We start from the raw sequence: 16,655 nt of genomic DNA, 5'->3' as shown, positions 1-16,655 counted from the left end.
TATTCACCTCCTAATCAATTAACAAAAGTAATCTAAGTACTCAAGAGGAATTCAGTATCCCAGAGTTCAGAAATGCAAACCAGTCAGTGAGCCTTTCTTAATATAGATGCTAAGAATGGAGGAATAAATCCCTGAAAATTCATCACATTATGGTATGACCTGTTCATTGACTGCATTGAATTTATTTTTAATGGTATTAGCTTTTACAGCAAATCTAAGCACAGTACATGAAAGTGTTCAGCATTTTATATTTTTTAAAATACCTACAGAATCATGAGAAACAAGTAAATTAGTGTAAAACAAAGATGATTTTGTGTGCTTTGGGCTTAATTCTCATCACAATGACAAAGTATGGAAGGGAATCATTCATTTTCAGAAAAGGAGTTGAGGGGAAAAAATACATATTGTCTTTACAGTTCTGAGTGAATTTTTAACTAGTTATACTTTAGTAAACTATCAAATGATACCATTGTGCAACATAATTTGTCACTTCCAGTGTCAAGATTATTTATTTTTACATTTTCATGAAAATAATAGTGATAACATGATAAGTTTTTGTGTAACTTGCTTTGTCTATGTCCAGAGTTTTTAGAAAGTCTATTTCCATGACATCACTAAGGAGCAAGTTTTAAATGATAGGATATATATCCAATCACAATAAGTATATGCATATGGACTCATTATAATTTGCCACTGAACTTGAATTTTCAATCAGCTAAGTAAATATTTTGCCATTTCTTCTTTTATTTGGTCTCAAGTTATTTTATAACTAATATATTAGTCTATGTTAGTGTTTCCATGTATAGCTTATTATTTCTTCTCACTACACTTAGTTACCTCAGTTAACTTTTGTCTGCTTTTTTATGTCATTTGATCATAAACTAAGGCATGAGATTTTGCCTCCGGTCTCTTGCCAGCCTGGATATTTGAGGGTATTGATTAGGTAATCCTCTCTAATGATCTCAAAACTACAGAAAAAGAAAATACAAACTGACTTTGTTTTGTGTTTTCAGAGGGATACAAAGGAAATTATAGTAAGTATTCTCGTTTCTCAACAAAAATTTCCTTCCCATTACTAACATTTCCCAAGATTGAAAATGCTTTAAGGAAAGAGAATCCTATCAGTTTATATGACTACTAAGCAATAGACAAAGTCTCCTAGTGTTGGTTTAGGATGATTTGTCAATAACAAGTTTCCAAATTGACTGAGAGAAAAGAAAAAAAACAGAAAATGGTGAGTGGAGAAAAGGGTGGTCACAAAAGGGGAAAAGAGAAAAAGAGATGGAAAGGAAGGAGGGAGGAAGGGATAAGAACAGAGAAAACTGTAAGCCACAAAGTTTCACAGGAATAGCATCCATCTCTAAAACATGAAACCTTTATAGAGATCGAAAGGATGAGAGATCTGGTGGGCGTGACCTCTAACACTACCACCAGATCAATCATCTCCCTGGGCCTGGGCTTCATCTCCTCAGACAAGTTCAAGAAGTTAATATGCAAAGGTAAGGATCCAAATTCTAATGGTTGTGTCTGTGTGTATGTGTTTTAGCACCATCAGCCAATTCCCTCGGTAAGTTTTTTGTGGTTTCTTTCAAACCTCATGTGTCTGTCTGTGTGTTCGTGCTTTAGCACCATCAGCCAACTCCTTCGGTAAGTTTTTTGTGGTTTCTTTCAATCTGGTTTGCAAGTCCTATAGTTCCTATATTTGTTTTATTCTTCCTCTTAAAGAAGTTTTAAAAATAAAGTACAAAAATAATTAATACTTGTAAATCCACACCTTAGATTTGATTAACTGATATTCTGTCATAATTCTCAACTGACAAATAATATAGAAATCCAGGAGTTCCTGTTGTGGCTCAGCAGTAATGAACCCAACTAGTATCCATGCTGACATGGGTTAGATCTCTGGTCCCAGTCAGTGGGTTAAGGATGCAACATTGCCCTGAGCTGTGGTGTAGGCTGCAGACGCAGCGTGGATCTGGCACTGCCGTGGCTGTGGTATAGGCCAGCAGCCACAGCTCTGATTCAAACCCTAGCCTGGGAATTTCCAAATGCCATGGGTGCAGTCCTTAAAAAAAATAATAATAATAATAATACAGAAATCTTTTGTCCCCATTCCTAGATCTATTCTACTCTCCCCTCTTCCCAGAAAGTTATATGTGTATTATATGTGTATTATAAACTTTATTTTCATATATTTATATAATGTCTCTGTAATCTTAACAATGTATAGTATTATTTTGCATGCATTCTTTTTTAAATTTTACTAAAATGGCATCATTCTATTTTTTCTCTTTTTTTAATAATGATTTTTATTTTTTACACTACAGCTGATTTACAGTGTTCTGTCAATTTTCTACTGCACAGCGAGATGACCCAGTCACACATAAATGTATACATTCTTTTCTCTCACATTATCATTCTCCAATCACAAGTGACCAGACAGTTCCCAGAGCTATACAGCAGGATCCCATTGCTTATCCATTCCAAAGGCAACAGTTTACATCTATTAATCCCACATTCCCAATCCATCCCACTCCGTCCCCCTCCCTCTTGGCAATCACAAGTCTGTTCTCCATGTCCATGATTTTCTTTTCTGTGCAAACGTTCAATTGTGCTGTATGTTAGATTCCAGATAAAGGTGATATCATATGGTTTTTGATATGATATCCTTCTGACTTTCTGTACTCAGTATGAGAATCTCTAGTTCCATCCATGTTGCTGCAAATGGCATTGTTTTGTTCTTTTTATGGCTGAATAGTATTCCATTGTGTATATATACCACATCTTCCTAATCCAATCACCTGTCGATGGACATTTAGGTTGTTTCCATGTCTTGGCTACTGTGAATAGTGCTGCAATGAGCATGCAGGTGCATGTGTCTTTTTCAAGGAAAGTTTTGTCTGGATATATACCCAAGAGTGGGATTGCTGGGTCATATGGTAGTTCTATGTATAGTTTTCTAAGGTACCTGCATACTGTTCTCCATAGGGGTTGTACCAGCTTACATTCCCACCAATAGTGCAGGAGGGTTCCTTTTTCTCCACACACCCTCCAGCATTTGTTATTTGTCGACTTTTTTTTTTGTCTTTTTGTCTTTTCTAGGGCCACACCCATGGCATATGGAGGTTCCCAGGCTAGGGGTCTAATGGGAGCTGTAGCCACCAGCCTATGCCAGAGCCACAGCAACTGGGGATCCCAGCCACATCTGCAACCTACACCACAGGTCACGGCAATGCCAGATCCTTGACCCACTGAGTAAGGCCAGGGATCAAACCCACAACATCATGGTTCCTAGTTGGATTCGTTAACCACTGAGCCACTTATTAATGATGGCTATTCTGACTGGTGTGAGGTGGTATCTCATGGTAGTTTTGATGTGCATTTCTCTAATAATCAGGGATGTTGAGCATTTTTTCATGTGCTTGTTGGCCATCTGTACATCTTCCTTGGAGAAATGTCTATTCAGGCCTTTTGCCCATTTTTCCATTGGGTGATTGGCTTTTTTTGCTGTTGAGTTGTATAAGTTGCTTGTATATTTTAGAGATGAAGCCCTTGTCAGTTGCATCAATTGAAAGTATTTTCTCCCATTCTGTAAGTTGTCTTTTTGTTTGCTTTTTGGTTTCCTTTGCTGTGCAAAAGCTTGTCAGTTTGATTAGTTCCCATTGGTTTATTTTTGCTTCTATTTCTGTTGCTTTGGGAGACTGACCTGAGAAGGCATTTGTAAGCTTGATGTCAGAGAATGTTTTGCCTATGTTCTCCTCCAGAAGTTTGATGGTGTCTTGTCTTATATTTGAGTCTTTCAGCCATTTTGAGTTTAGTTTCGTGCATGGTGTGAGGGTATGTTCCAGTTTCATTGATTTACATGCAGATGTACAGTTTTCCCAACAATAATTGCTAAAAAGACTGTCTTTTTCCCATTGTATGTTCTTGCCTCTTTTGTCAAAGATTAATTGACCATAGGTGTCTGGCTTTATTTCTGGGTTCTCTATTCTGTTCCATTGGTCTGTATGTCTATTTTGGTACCAGTACCAAACTGCCTTTTTTTTTTGTCTTTTTTTTGCTATTTCTTGGGCCGCTCCTGTGGCATATGGAGGTTCCCAGGCTAGGGGGTCTAATCGGAGCTGTAGCCACCAGCCTATGCCAGAGCCACAGCAACGCAGGATCCGAGCCGCGTCCGCAACCTACACCACAGCTCACGGCAACGCCGGATCGTTAACCCACTGAGCAAGGCCAGGGATCGAACCCGCAACCTCATGGTTCCTAGTCGGATTCGTTAACCACTGCGCCACGACAGGAACTCCCCCAAACTGTCTTGATGACTGTGGCTTTGTAACACTGCCTGAAGTCTGGGAGAGTTGTGCCTCCTGCTTGGTTTTTGTTCCTCAGAATTGCTTTGGCAATTCTGGGTCTTTTGTGGTTCCATATAAATTTTTGGATTGTTTGGTCTAGTTCTATGGAAAATGTCATGGGTAATTTGATAGGGATTGCACTGAATCTGTATATTGCTTTGGGTAGCATGGCCATTTTTACAATATTAATTTTTCCAACCTAGAAGCATGGAATATCTTTCCATTTAGTTACAGCTTCTTTAATTTCCTTGATTAATACTTTATTGTTCTCGGCATATAAGTCCTTTACCTCCTTGGTCAGGTTTATTCCCAGGTATTTGATTTTTGGGGGGTGCAATTTTAAAAGGTATTGTATTTTTGTATTCCTTTTCTAATATTTCATTGTTAGTATATAGAAATGTGACTGATTTCTGAATGTTAATCTTATATCCTGCTACTTTGCTGAATTTGTTGATCAGTTCAAGTAATTTTTGGGTTGAGTCCTTGTTATTTTCTATATATAGTGTCATGTCATCTGCATACAGTGACAGTTTTACCTCTTCTCTTCCTGTTTGGATGCCTTTTATTTTGTCTGATTGCGGGGGCTAGGACTTCCAATACTGTGTTGAATAACAGTGATGAGAGTGGGCATCCTTGTCTTGTTCCAGATTTTAATGGGAAGGCTTTCAGCTTTCTCCGTTGAGTATTATATTTGCTATGGGTCTGTCATAAATGGCTTTGACTATATTAAGGTATGTTCCCTCTCTACCCACCTTGGTAAGAGTTTTTATCATGAATGGATGTTGGACTTTGTCAAATCCTCTTTCTGCATCTATTGAAATGATCATGTGGTTTTTGACTTTTTTTTTGTTAATGGGGTGTATGATGTTGATTGATTTGTATATGTTGAACCATCCTTGTGAACCTGGGATGAATACCACCTGATTGTGGTGTTATGATCTTTTTTATATGTTGTCGGATTCGGTTGGCTAAAATTTTGTTGAGAATTTTTGCATCTATATTCATCAAAGATATTGGCCTATAGTTTTCTTTTTTGGTGGTATCTTTTTCTGGTTTTGGAATTAGAGTGATGGTGGCTTCATAGAATATCTTTGGGAGTGTTCCTTCTTCTTTGACCTTTTGAAAAAGCTTAAGGAGGATGGGTATGAGTTCCTCTTTGTATGTTTGGTACAATTTACCTGTGAAGCCATCTGGTCCTGGGCTTTTATTTATAGGGAGTGTTTTTATGACATATTCAATTTCATTTCTAGTGATCAGTCTGTTCAGTTGATCTATTTCTTCTTGATTCTGTTTGGCAGGGTGTAAGTTTCTAGGAAGTTGTCCATTTCTTCTAGGTTGTCAATTTTGTTGGCATTCAGTTGTTCATAGCATTCTCTCATGGTTTTTTGTATTTCTGTAGTATCTGTTGTGACTTCTCCTTTTTCATTTCTGATTTTGTTTATTTGGGTTTTTTCTCTCCTCTTCTTGGTGAGTCTAGCCAGAGGTTTGTAAATTTTGCTGACTTTTTCAAAGAACCAGCTCTAGGTTTGATTGATTTTTTTTCTATTGTTTTTTGAATCTCTATTTTATTGATTTCCTCTTCGATCTTTAGGATTTCCTTCCTTCTGCTGATTTTAGAGTTTTTTGGTTGTTCTTTTTCTAATTCATTTAGGTGGTGGGTTAAGCTGTCGATTTGAGATTTTTCTTCTTTTATAAGGAAGGCCTGTATTGCTATGAATTTCCCTCTGAACACTGCTTTTGCAGCATCCCATAGATTTTGAATGGTTGTGTCTTCATTATCATTTGTCTTGAGGTATTTTTTAATTTCCTTCTTGATTTCTTCATTGACCCATGGGTTTTTTAGTAGCATGTTGTTTAGTCTCCACGTAGTAAGTTTTTTCTCATTTCTTTTCCTGTGGTTGATTTCTAGTTCCATGCCATTGTGGCCAGAGAAGATACTTGAAATAATATCTATACTCTTAAATTTGTTGAGGTTAGCTTTGTGCCCCAGGATGTGGTCAATCCTTGAGAATGTTCCATGTGCACTTGAGAAGAATGTATATTCTGATTTTTTTGGATTTAATGTCCTGAAAATGTTGATTTAAGTCTAACTTTTCTTTGTGTCATTTAGGATCTCTGTTGCCTTATTGATTTTCTGTCTAGAGGATTTACCCATTGATGTGAGTGGAGTGTTAAAGTCTCCTGCTATGATTGTATTCCCATCAATTTTTCCTTTTATGTCTGTTAGTATTTGTATAGGTATCTAGGTGCTCCTATATTAGGGGCATATATATTGACGATTGTAATATCCTCCTCTTGAACAGATCCTTTAACCATTAAATAGTGTCCTTCTTTGTCTTTCTTTATGGCCTTCATTTTAAAGTATATTTTGTCTGATATGAGTATTGCAACTCCTGCTTTCCTGTCTTGTCCATTGACATGAAATATCTTTTCCCATTCCCTCACTTTCAATCTATATGTGTCCTTTTCCCTGAGGTGAGTTTCTTGTAGACAGCAGATTGACTGTTTTTGCTTTTTTATCCAATCTGTCACTCTGTGTCTTTTGACTGGAGCATTCAGTCCATTGACATTTAAGGTGATTATTGATAGATATGTAGTAATTGCCATTTTAAACCTTGTTTTCCAGTTTATTCTATGTTTCTCTTTTCTTCTTTTCTTTTTTTTTTTTTTTTTTTTGATTGGATGGTTTCCATTCATTTTATGTTTGAGTACTTTTCAGTTTTTTTGTGAATGTAATATTTGGTTTTGATTTGTGGTTGCTGTGTTTTTTTAGTACATTAACCCCTTCCTATATCTGCTTGCTTTTGACTGATAGTCATATAGGCTCAAACACAACATTAAAATTTTTAAAAATCTATATTTTCTTATTTTCCTTCCCCATATTATATGATTTTGGTGTCTTTTTTAAAAAAAAAATCTTCATGTTTAGATCTGTATGCTGGCTTATTTAAGTGACTGCTTTCCAGTTGTGGTTTCCTCCATCCTAATTCTTTTTTCTCTTTTTTTTTAATTTAGAGAAGCCCTTTCAGTATTTCTTTTAGAATGGGTTTAGTATTGCTGTACACTTTTTGCTTTTGTTTGTTGGAGAAATTCTTTATTTCCCCTTTTATTTTAAATTATATTCTTGCTGGGTTGAGTATTCTAGGCTGCATAATTTTTCCTTTCAGCACTTTAAATATATCTTGCCACTCCCTTCTGGCCTGTAGTGTTTCTGTAGAGAAATCAGCTGATAGCCTTATGGGGTTTCCCTTATAATTAATGCTTTGCTTTTCTCTTGCTGCCTTTAGAATCCTCTCTTTAACTTTTGCCATTTTTATTATAATATGTCTTGGTGTGGGCCTGTTTGGGTTCAACTTGTTTGGGGCCCTCTGTGCTTCCTGTATCTTGATATCAGTATCCTTTATATTTGGAAAGTTTTCAGCCATAATTTCTTCAAATATATTTTAAATCCCCTTTTCTTTTTATTCTCCTTCTGGAATTCCTATTATGTGTAGATTGGCCCACTTTATCTTACCCCATAAGATATCCCATATCTTATATTGTTTTCATGTTTTTTCATTTGGTTTTATGTCTGCTGTCCTGATTGGGTGATTTCCATTATTCTATCTTCCACGTCACTAATTCGTTCCTCTGCATCATTCATTCTGCTCTTTAATGCCTATAAATTTTCTAATTTTTCTTGGCTCCTTATATTATCTAGTTCCTTTCTAAAGGAATCTGCATTACTGTTCATATCCCCACTTAATTCCTTCAGTATTTTCACTATCTCCCTTTTGAACTAAAAGTATGTCAGACTGCAGAGGTCTGTTTCATTTTTTACTGCTTTAGGTGAATTCTCCTGTTCCTTTAACTGGGAATGGTTTCTGAGCCTCTTCATCCTGCTTGTGTTTTTCTTTTTCTGTGAGTTTTGGGAAGCCAAACTGTAATCTTGTAAGGCTACTTTTATGCAAGAACACCCCTTTGTATTTTGGGGGGGTTACTATTTATTTTTGGTGTAGGAGTTTGAATATTTTCTTCTATTTCTTTGGTGTGAGCAGGCTGTTATCCCCAGGATGCTCAGTGTGTTTTCAGGGAGAAGGAGGCAATGGGTAGACCCAGCAGTCAGTGTGTGGTCATTGGGCTGTCAACAGCAGCAAGGACTTGCAGGAAGGTGGCACAGGCTACTCCTAGTTTCAGGGCCCTGGGAAGTGGTAATAAGCTCTAGGCAGATCTTCAAGGTGACCAGAGCATTTAGCAATAGCAGCAGCAGGGTGTGTGAGTTCCCAGGGAAGTGAGAGCAACAACAGCTTGTATCCAATTGAAATGCCCTCCTCTGAGGTGACTGGAACTGCAGATGGTGCCTGTTCAGGGACCCCTAGTGGGAGCAGGCCATGACCATCTCTAGAGTCAGTGATAACTGCAGTGGTTTACCCCCACCACCTGTAGACCATGCATGAAGCAACCTGTCTCACTTAGCCCACATAGGAGGTGCTGCACAGGCTGTTCCTAGTCGCAGGATCCTGGGAAGTGACAGAGATCAGGCGTGTGGGTACTGCCTAGAATATTTAGCAGTAGCAGGGCAGGTGTATTCCCAGTGGTGTGAGAGCACCAACAGGTGATGTTTGGTCACAATGCCCTCCTCTGTGGTGCCCTTGAGGTGGATAAGGCTGTGAGTGATTTTTGTTCAGGATCCCCAGTGAGTATCCCCATGCCCACCTCTGGAATCAGGGATAACTGCAGCAGTTTGCCTCCACCATCTGCAGACCATACAAGAAGCACCCTGTCCCACTTAGCTCACGCAGGAGGTGCTGCACCAGCTGCTCCTAGTTGTAGGGTCTTGGGACGGGACAGTGACCAAGTGTCTGGGCATTGCCCAGAATGTTTGGCAGTAGCAGCTGCAGGGCAGGTATGTTCCCAGGGGAGTGAAAGCAATAGTGTATGGTCTTGGTTGCAGTGCCCTTTTTTTTATTTTTTGCCAACCCCTGAGGTGACTGGGGTTGCAGATGGAGCCCACTCACAGGCCTCCAGTGATGGCGAGCCACACCTCCCTGTGGCCTCTGAGACGACCGCTGCAGTCTGTCCCTGCCACCTATAGATCATGCAAGAGGCACCATGTCACACATAGGCCCTGATGCCTTTAGCCCACGCAAGAGGTGCCTGGCCACCACTAGCCTGCACAAGAAGTGCCCAGTCTCCCCTAAACGAGCAAGAGGCTTCTCACTGCCCATAGCCTATGCCAGAACTGCCCCTCCCTCTGAGAGCCTGTGGGCATGCGCATGTGCTGGGAGTTTCCTATAGCATCTGCCCCTCCTCTTCTCCCCTCCCCAACAATGGCACCTTGCTTCTCCTGCAGGTCTGGACCTTCTCCTGGGTTCCCTCTGCTGTGGTGTTCCCCTCCCCAGCCTGTTGTGTACCATTCCCCCACCCATGGCACACTGCTCCTTAGCCCCTTAGGCTGTCCCACACCACCAAACCCTGTCCTCTCCCAGGGACTGACCTCCAGAGCCTAAGTCTCAGCACCCACCAGAGCATCTCAGGCTGTGGTGTCCTGGCGGGTGGTTCAGATGATCTGTGTGGCTCTCACTCTGTTTTGCTGTTCTCAGTCCAGCTGCTACACTTTTCTCGCTGACTTTGAGGTCCGTCTGTCTCGGCTGATCTCCCAGTCCGTTAGGTGGCTTCCCAGGATGTAGGTTCCTCTTCTCCTTCACAGCTCCCTCCTGGGAATGCTAGTCCCATCCCAATTCCTTTTCTCTCTCTCTCTTTTTGTCTTTTGTTCTACCCAGTTATGTCAAGAGTTTCTTACCCTTTTTGGAGGTTTAAGTTCTTCTGCCAGCATTCAGTTGATGTTCTGTGCGAGCAGTTTTATATGTAGATGTGTTTTTTGATGTGTTTGTGGGAGAAGGTGAGCGCAACCTCTTACTCCGCCCCCATCTTGCTCCTCCTCATTTTTCTTTTTAATACTGTTCCTTTCCTTTGCATATTTTGATTGTTGTTACATATTTATAAGTTTATTATTGTTCTATCTTCTTTTTTAAAATACTATGTTGTATAATAATACAATGTGCATTCATAGCCTCATGAATATTTTTGGCTAAATTCTGTATTATCTCATATTAATATTGCTCTAAAACTTTTGTTGTAATATGTTTTTACCTGCTATATGTTTTTTTATTCTTTTATTTTGAAACTTAGAGCTTGTTTTTGTCTCAGTTCTGTCTTTTTTAAAAAAGCATACTGCTCGACTTTGTTCTGATTATCCACTGTAAAACTTTGTCTCTTAACAAATAAATTTAGTCTATTTTACAAATTGCTGATATATTTTATTAACTTTTGCCAATTTATATTGTGTTTTCTACTTAGCATGTTTTGTGTTTTCATTTTTAATCTTCTTTCTTTCCCTTTTTTTTTTTTTTTTTTGCTTTTGAGGGCCACACCTGCAGTACGTGGAAGTTCCCAGGCTGAGGTGGAATCAGAGCTACAGGTGCCGGCCTATATTACAGCCACAACAACACAGGATCCAAGCAGTGTCTGAAAATTACACCACAGCTCACAGAAACACCAGGTCCTTAACCCACTGAGCAAGGGCAGGGATCAAACCCACATCCTCATGGATACTAGTCAGATTAATTTCCTCTGTGCCACAACGGGAACTCTTCAATTTTCTTTCTTACCTTCTTTTGGACTGTTAAATTTCCTCGTTCCTTTTGTTTTGCATTACCTGTTTTGGTGCCTTTTTATCCTTACATTCAGAACATGCATACTGCTTAATTTTAGTTTAAAACTCTAATCAGTATCTTTTTCTTCCTCAAGACTAGACAATACCTTTTATTTGATCACTTCCCTTTCAACATCCCCCATGTTGTTTTATAATACAATTTTTAACAAAATCTATTTGCTTTTTAGTCATAGACTTATGAAAACATTTTAGCATGTTTTCCGTTTATGATTGTTTGCTTCATCATGTAACTTTCCTCTTTTACTTCTTGCCCAAAGACAATCCTTTAAAGGTTCTTTAAGCCCTTTGTGTGTGTGAAAATTTTTCTAAGCCTTCGTATGACTGAAAAAGCTTTAATGAGGTTTTTCTGGGTATATAATTAACAATTATTTTCTCTCACACTTTGAAGATTTATTCCATTTTCTTCTGGTATTTACCATAAGATAAGAATATGCTATTAGTTTGATGATTTTCTCTTTATCCTGGTAGTTTGCATTTTAACTATAATATATCTGAGTGTTAAATTCTCCTATACTTTTCTATAATTAAATATATGAGTCCACAAAATGAAAATTCTTGAGTCCAAAGCAGGATAAATGAAGTTAATTATAGAAAATTCTTAACCTGGAGTTCCCGTCGTGGTGCAGTGGTTGACAAATCCGACTAGGAACCATGAGGTTGCGGGTTCGGTCCCTGCCCTTGCTCAGTGGGTTAACGATCCGGCATTGCCGTGAGCTGTGGTGTAGGTTGCAGACGCGGCTCGGATCCCGCGTTGCTGTGGCTCTGGTGTAGGCCGGTGGCTACAGCTCCGATTAGACCCCTAGTCTGGGAACCTCCATATGCCGCGGGAGTGGCCCAAGAAATAGCAAAAAGACAAAAAAAAAAGGAAAAAAAAAAGAAAATTCTTAACCTTAACTGCTATGAATAAGCCCCATACTTATAACCACCTATCTGAAAACTAAAGTCTCTCCTAAAATTACTTTCAAATATTTATAAAGATTCTCCTCACAATTTAAGGTTAGGTGACTTCTCTTTTGTATTTCCTATTTGCATTAAGTCACTCCAGATTTTGTAATAAATAAATCATAAAATTTCAGTGATTCTATTCATAAAATTCTGTTATTATGTAATATCAGATATGCCTGATTAATGGTTAACTCTTCTCTCAGCAATGACTTAGACATTCAAGTACATCTTATATCTCTGCCATCTTCAACTAATGGCTTCTGAGTTCATCATGCCTGCCTTAAATGAGTGGAGGGGAGAAGCTTAGAGATCCCAAGTGGTAGTCTTTTACGAATAAGACTGGATGTTGTCTCATACATCACTTTCAATTAGATTAGCTAGAACACAATCATATGGGCTACGTCTTACCACAAGGGAATTTGGAGGAAATAGTCTAACCATCATGTTGTATTCATTTTCTTTTTTTTTTTTTTTTGCTTTTTTTTGGGCCGCCCCTGCGACATATGGAGGTTCCCAGACTAGGGGTCGAATCGGAGCTGTAGCCACCGGCCTACGCCAGAGCCACAGCAACGCAGGATCCGAGCCGTGTCTGCAACCTACACCACAGCTCACGGCAACGCCGGATCGTTAACCCACTGAGCAAGGGCAGGGACCGAACCCGCAACCTCATGGTTCCTAGTCGGATTCGTTAACCACTGCGCCATGACGGGAACTCCTGTATTCATTTTCTATCACTACTGTAACAAATTGCCTTAATGGCTTAAAACAAAACAAATTTAGTATTTTATAGTTCTGTACGTCAGAAATCTGACTCATGCCTTGCTGGGCTAAAATCAGGGTGTCACCTTGGGTGCATTCCTTTTGGAAGTTCTAGGAGCAAATCTGTTTCCTTGTTTTTCAGCCTCTAGAGGCCACTACCCACATTCCTTGGCTCCTGGTCCCCTTCCTCCATTTTCAAAGCTACTAAAAATAAGCTAAGCTCTCACCTCACTGTGGCCTTCTCCCCTCATCACATCTCTTTCTCTAACTCCTTTCAAACTCCTGTTTCCTCTTTTAAAGGCTGGTAAGATTACGCTGGGCCCACACAGATCACCTAGGACAGTCATCCTATTTCAAGATCAACTGATTAGCAACATTAACTCCATTTACAATCTCAATTCCCTTTTGTCACGTATCCTAACCTGCTCACAGAGTCTAGGGATTAGAGTGTGATCGTGTGGGGGAGGGGAGAGGAGGAGTTCTATATTATCTCTTTATTTCTCTAGATAGATCTTTTGATGAGTTTTCTCAGATTTATCATTCACTAATTCTTTAGTTGAGTCTATTCTGAACTAAATTTTTATACTTTATATAATTTAATGACTATATTTCATACATTTGCTATTTCTATTTTGTCCTTTATCAAATATAGCTGCTTCTGATTAATGGAGTCTATTCCTTGCTTTATCAATTCTATCTATTCATTAGTATATTTGAATATTTGAAACACATTTGTTTGAAAATTCCTTTTGAATTGCTTTCTTACACATGTTGTCCCATTTGTCGGGCCTACTTTTACATCAGCAGGTTTCCTCAAATGTATTTTGACTTTAGTCTGTGAGCTCATTAGTTATCATTTGTATGTTTCTCATAAACTCTCTGTTGTGCAATAATCCCATTATTGCACAGATTTTATAGATTGGATAGTCTTCATAATACTTTCTACATGCATAGTTTCTTCTCTACAAGAGGAATTAAAATATGGGTCTATACCTGTACTCAGCTTACACTGAGGGTTCTACCATTGCTGAAGACTCAGTTTTCAACCATGGCCGGATGTAAAAAGTTGCTTCCTGGCATAAAATTGCTTGATCAACAGGTAGGGATTAGTGATGCCATTTTCACAGACAGAGTTTTTGTGAGACTTATAAGAACATTAGTTCCAGGTATTTACAACACATAAGGCCTGTGGCCTTGATTTTGCTCCTGATTGGGTGTTGACAACCCAGCCTCATTCACCATCAAAAGTGTGGGTTCCCTCTTGATATATGATTCTTGGAGACTTTTCTTTCTAGTTTTCAAGATCAGCTTTATGTTTTAAATCTTTAAAAAATACTGTGCCCAACTTTTCCAAGTGACCAGAAAAGAAGGTAAAATATCCATTTTGACAGCAAGCCCCTTTCCCTGCCTTGACTCTTTATCTTCTAATATTCAGTTACATCCTGATTTTTCTTGTTATTCAGCATCCCCATATGACACAAATGATTTTGAAAGTGGAAACTTTCTGTTGAAGCAGTTATGTAGTAATAATTTGGTGCAACAAAGGATCATTCAGACAAAGAGAAAAAAGAGAAAGAAAATTAAAGGGGGGAAAGAGGAGAGACAGGGGGGAAAAGGGAAAGAACAGAAGTAGCGGGATCAGAGATAAAAGAAGACATGGAGGCAGAAAAAGGTTCTATGGACTAAGAAATTAGCAATGCCCCAAACAGTGCTATTCTTCTTCTAAAAGAAATTAAAGGACGATTGCACAGATCTTATAATCTTACCCTACCATAAGAGTATTACTGATGGAATAAACAAAGTCTGACATTTATACCCAAAAAGCAATCTATAGACGGGTATCCATCTTCCTACCATAATGCATTGCAACTGATAACAGAAAATGGAATGTGACCCACTGTGGCCCTCTTTCCCATAACTTCTTCTAATATAATAACAATGGGAATGTAAGTTTTCCCTGAGACACACAGATCTCATTCTTGTTTCTTTTTCTTTTAGTGCTGCCTCAATCAAGTTTTGGTAAGTCCCTTTACTTTAATTCTGCTGACATTTAGCCCCATTTAATCAAGGTCACATTAGCCCCATTTAATCATTTCCCCATTCAGTGGAAGCTTGAGCTTCACATTTCTCTAATTTATTTTTGCCACATAACCCAAATACCTAACAACCAGATATATAGGAAGTACTAGGAGTATAGAGGTATAGGAAGTGGCTAATCATAAAGACATGTCAGCAGGAAAAAGAAACCATTTTCAAACTTGAGTTGCTGGAAAAACGGAGTAAAAGAAGGAAAACAGCAAGGAGTTAGTAAGGAAGATGAGACTGTAATGGAGATAATACAGTATTGGACATAAATGGTGTTAGCTCTTGAGAATTTCATAGCTTGTGTGGCTGAGGGGAAAGGGAAGCCTTTCCAGAGATGTCCCCAGATCTGGCTGAGCACGTTCCTGGTTGTTTTCCCACCATGAACCCTTGGTGTCTGGAGATCTTGTCCCCCTTATCTGCCCTTTTCTAGGAAGATTCTAAGCCTTTTTGCTTTCCCATTATCATATATTTTATTTTATCAGTTGAGGCTGAAAGGCTCGGGTATACAGGACTTCAGTTTGTGAATTTAGACTAAATGAATCATTAAAAGTTGAGCTGAAAAGAGGACTGTAAAACCCTATCACTAGAGTCTCTAGTTCCATCCATGTATCTTTTTCAGTGAAAGTTTTATTTGGATATATGCCCAAGAGTGGGATTGCTGGATCATATGTTAGTTCCATATTTAGTTTTCTGAGGCACCTCCATACTGTTTTGCTAAATTTCATACTTGAATGTTTTTAGATAGGGTACACATTTTTCAAATGGCCAGCATCCTCATTACCCCCTATAACTAACAGATTCACAATTCATGACAACTGCTATGCCCCTAAAGGCTACTAAGTCTGTGACCCCACAAAGATGATCAGTACTTCTATTTCTATCCAGTATGGAAAATTTGGTTCTCTCTAAGAAAACTAATTCTGACATTTTCATTAGAAAGAATAATGACCGAAACTACATTCTTAATCAAAAAGCACACAATACTTAGTGTTTTGGCAAGATACTCAAGTCTTATAATTGTTATCTACTTCTCCATTCTGAAAGTCAATAAGTGAATATCTTTCACTATCCTGCTTATTTGTCTTCACCTGGACAAGGCCATAAAACTCTTAGTTCAAACATTTCCTTTGTCCTCATTATTCTATATTACTTTAGGTCAGGAATAGAAAATATATATATGCCACCTCTGTTCACACAGAGACATTAGTAATTGATTATATTTCTCTTTCCTGCTCAGCCCACATGCAAACTAAAATTCTTCTCATCTCCAGGGAGTTGCTACTAATTGATCAGAATTAGCATACAACTCAAATATACTTGTCATGCTCAATATAGGCTAATATTCGTAAATCTTACAACTCAAATATATTTGTCATTCTTAATGTAGGCTAATATTCATAAATCTTATCTATCTTAAATATATAGGAACTGTCTTTTCAAATTCTTTATTTAGTAGTGAGCATGACAGTATGTTACTTTCAGTTTATATCATTTAGAAAAACTGACATCCCTTCCAAAGTGCTAAAGTAGACCTTATCATTTATCTGAAAAGCTACTATTCCCAACCCAAACAGGAAAAAACAAACAATAAAAACAGTTACAGGAGTTCCCATTGTGGCTCAGTGGAAACAAATCTGACTAGTATCCATGAGGATGCAGGTTCAATCCCTGGCCTCACTCAGTGGGTTAAGGATCTGGCATCGCCATGAGCTGTGGTGTAGGTTGCAGATGCAGCTCAGATCCATGGCTGTGGCATAAGCCAGCAACTGCAGCTCCAATTAGACCCCTAGCCTGGGAGCCTC

General features: G+C 38.6%; 1 protein-coding gene across 1 annotated transcript in view; it reads left to right on the top strand.

Moving 5' to 3' along the window:
* TSBP1 (testis expressed basic protein 1) overlaps positions 1 to 16,655 on the top strand; it is a 96,123-nt gene that overhangs the window by 36,681 nt on the left and 42,787 nt on the right. Inside the window, exon 8 of the mRNA XM_047797442.1 lies at positions 1,383 to 1,499. Coding sequence (XP_047653398.1) covers positions 1,383 to 1,499 — 117 coding nt within the window. The remainder of the gene's footprint in view (positions 1 to 1,382; positions 1,500 to 16,655) is intronic.

Source organism: Phacochoerus africanus, chromosome 9 (genome assembly GCF_016906955.1).
Source record: "Phacochoerus africanus isolate WHEZ1 chromosome 9, ROS_Pafr_v1, whole genome shotgun sequence".
In the NCBI taxonomy this organism is placed as follows: domain Eukaryota; kingdom Metazoa; phylum Chordata; class Mammalia; order Artiodactyla; family Suidae; genus Phacochoerus; species Phacochoerus africanus.
This window is presented reverse-complemented; position numbering and strand designations above follow the sequence as displayed.